The sequence below is a fragment of the Amphimedon queenslandica genome, unplaced genomic scaffold (genome assembly GCF_000090795.2).
Source record: "Amphimedon queenslandica unplaced genomic scaffold, v1.1 AMPQUscaffold_12446, whole genome shotgun sequence".
In the NCBI taxonomy this organism is placed as follows: Eukaryota; Metazoa; Porifera; class Demospongiae; order Haplosclerida; family Niphatidae; genus Amphimedon; species Amphimedon queenslandica.
This window is the reverse complement of record NW_003547317.1, coordinates 2,407-3,742: the sequence shown is the minus strand read 5'-3', so window position 1 is coordinate 3,742 and position 1,336 is coordinate 2,407. Positions and strand designations below refer to the sequence as shown.

The 1,336-nt window shown below is 34.9% G+C and overlaps 1 protein-coding gene across 1 annotated transcript in view; it reads left to right on the top strand.

Annotated features, from left to right (window-relative positions):
* Positions 1-1,322, top strand: part of LOC100633357 (cilia- and flagella-associated protein 45-like) — a gene marked incomplete at its 3' end in the record, with an annotated part of 2,677 nt that extends 1,355 nt beyond the window's left edge. Inside the window, exons 7-15 of the mRNA XM_020004011.1 lie at positions 14-58; positions 106-207; positions 267-352; positions 450-546; positions 593-676; positions 738-851; positions 912-991; positions 1,051-1,164; positions 1,220-1,322. Coding sequence (XP_019859570.1) covers positions 14-58; positions 106-207; positions 267-352; positions 450-546; positions 593-676; positions 738-851; positions 912-991; positions 1,051-1,164; positions 1,220-1,322 — 825 coding nt within the window. The remainder of the gene's footprint in view (positions 1-13; positions 59-105; positions 208-266; positions 353-449; positions 547-592; positions 677-737; positions 852-911; positions 992-1,050; positions 1,165-1,219) is intronic.
* Between the last annotated feature and the right edge of the window lie 14 nt (positions 1,323-1,336).

Below are 1,336 nucleotides of genomic sequence, written 5' to 3'. Positions count from 1 at the left end.
CCGAGACACACAGCTGGAAGAAAAGAAAGAAATAAAAGAATCTGTCAAAGAGGAAGAAGTAATAATGGAGGAGGCCGGGTCTTGTATTATTTATTATTATTTTAGAGACGCCTTGATGATATAATGGAGGCCGAGAGATTGAGAGCAATTGAAGAACAAGAAAAGAAAGAGAGAGAGAAGAAGATACAGCGACTGCAGGGAGCAAAAGTAAGGATTATTAAATAATGATGATAGCTGGTGATAATATTGAATACTAATAATAATAGGTGATACACCAGCAAATCGATGAGAGAGAAGTTCAAAGAACATTAGACAAGGAAAGGAAAGATCAAGAGACACAGCAAATGCTAAAGTAAGTTCACATGATAGAACCATCATAACAGAATACAAGTTACAAATACAATTATTATCACATACAAAACATTGTTACTAAAATGCTCCATTATTAGGTACATGGAGAGACTCCAGCAAGAGGATTGGGAGAATCTACTGAAGAAGAAAGAAGCACAGAAGAGCCTAATGGAGGAAGTAACCAAATGCAATCATGTAAGCATTGAGAGTGTGTGCATTAATGATGTGTTTGGGTGTTTAGGAGATTGAAATGTTGAAGTCCAGAATGAAAGAGCAAGAGAAAATGGAAGATCTCAAGATAATGGAATACCTCAAAGATAAACAAGTATAATATGACCTGAGTAATTCTTATTGTTAATATTTTATTATTGTTGTGTTTGTGATAGGCAAGGGAAGAGATGCTGGCTCAAGAATTGGAAAAGCAAAAGATAGAGAAGGAGTTGGAAGTAGCCAGACTGAGGGCACAGCAGGAGAAAGCAAAAGACAAACAAGCAGAAAGAGTAAACACAAACAAGAAGAATAAAATGAGATTATTTAATATTTTATTTATTTTATTTTAGGATGCTTTGAGAGCAAAGAGGAATCAAGAGCAATTCGAGAGAGAATGGAGGAGAAAGGAGAAAGAAGAAGCACAGAAAAAGTAGCACAAAATAACTTAATTATTGTATTTGTTTTATTTATTTTATTTTTTTACTACAGAGCTGAGACAGAGAGAAATCTTTGCGATGCAAGGGAAGAGCAGGTTCGCAATAAAGAGCATTTCCTGGCAGTCCAGGCTCAGAGGGAAAGAACTGAATTTGAAAGAGTTTTAAAGTATGAGAGAAAGGGATGAGGGTAATATAATGGCTTGATTGCTTATCATTCTTAGGAGACAGCAAGAAATGATGTCACAAGATGAAAGACAGAAACAAGAAATGGAAGAGAGGAGAAGAAAACATGCAGCAGATGTCAGAAAACAAGTAATTATAATTTATTTATTTTTACT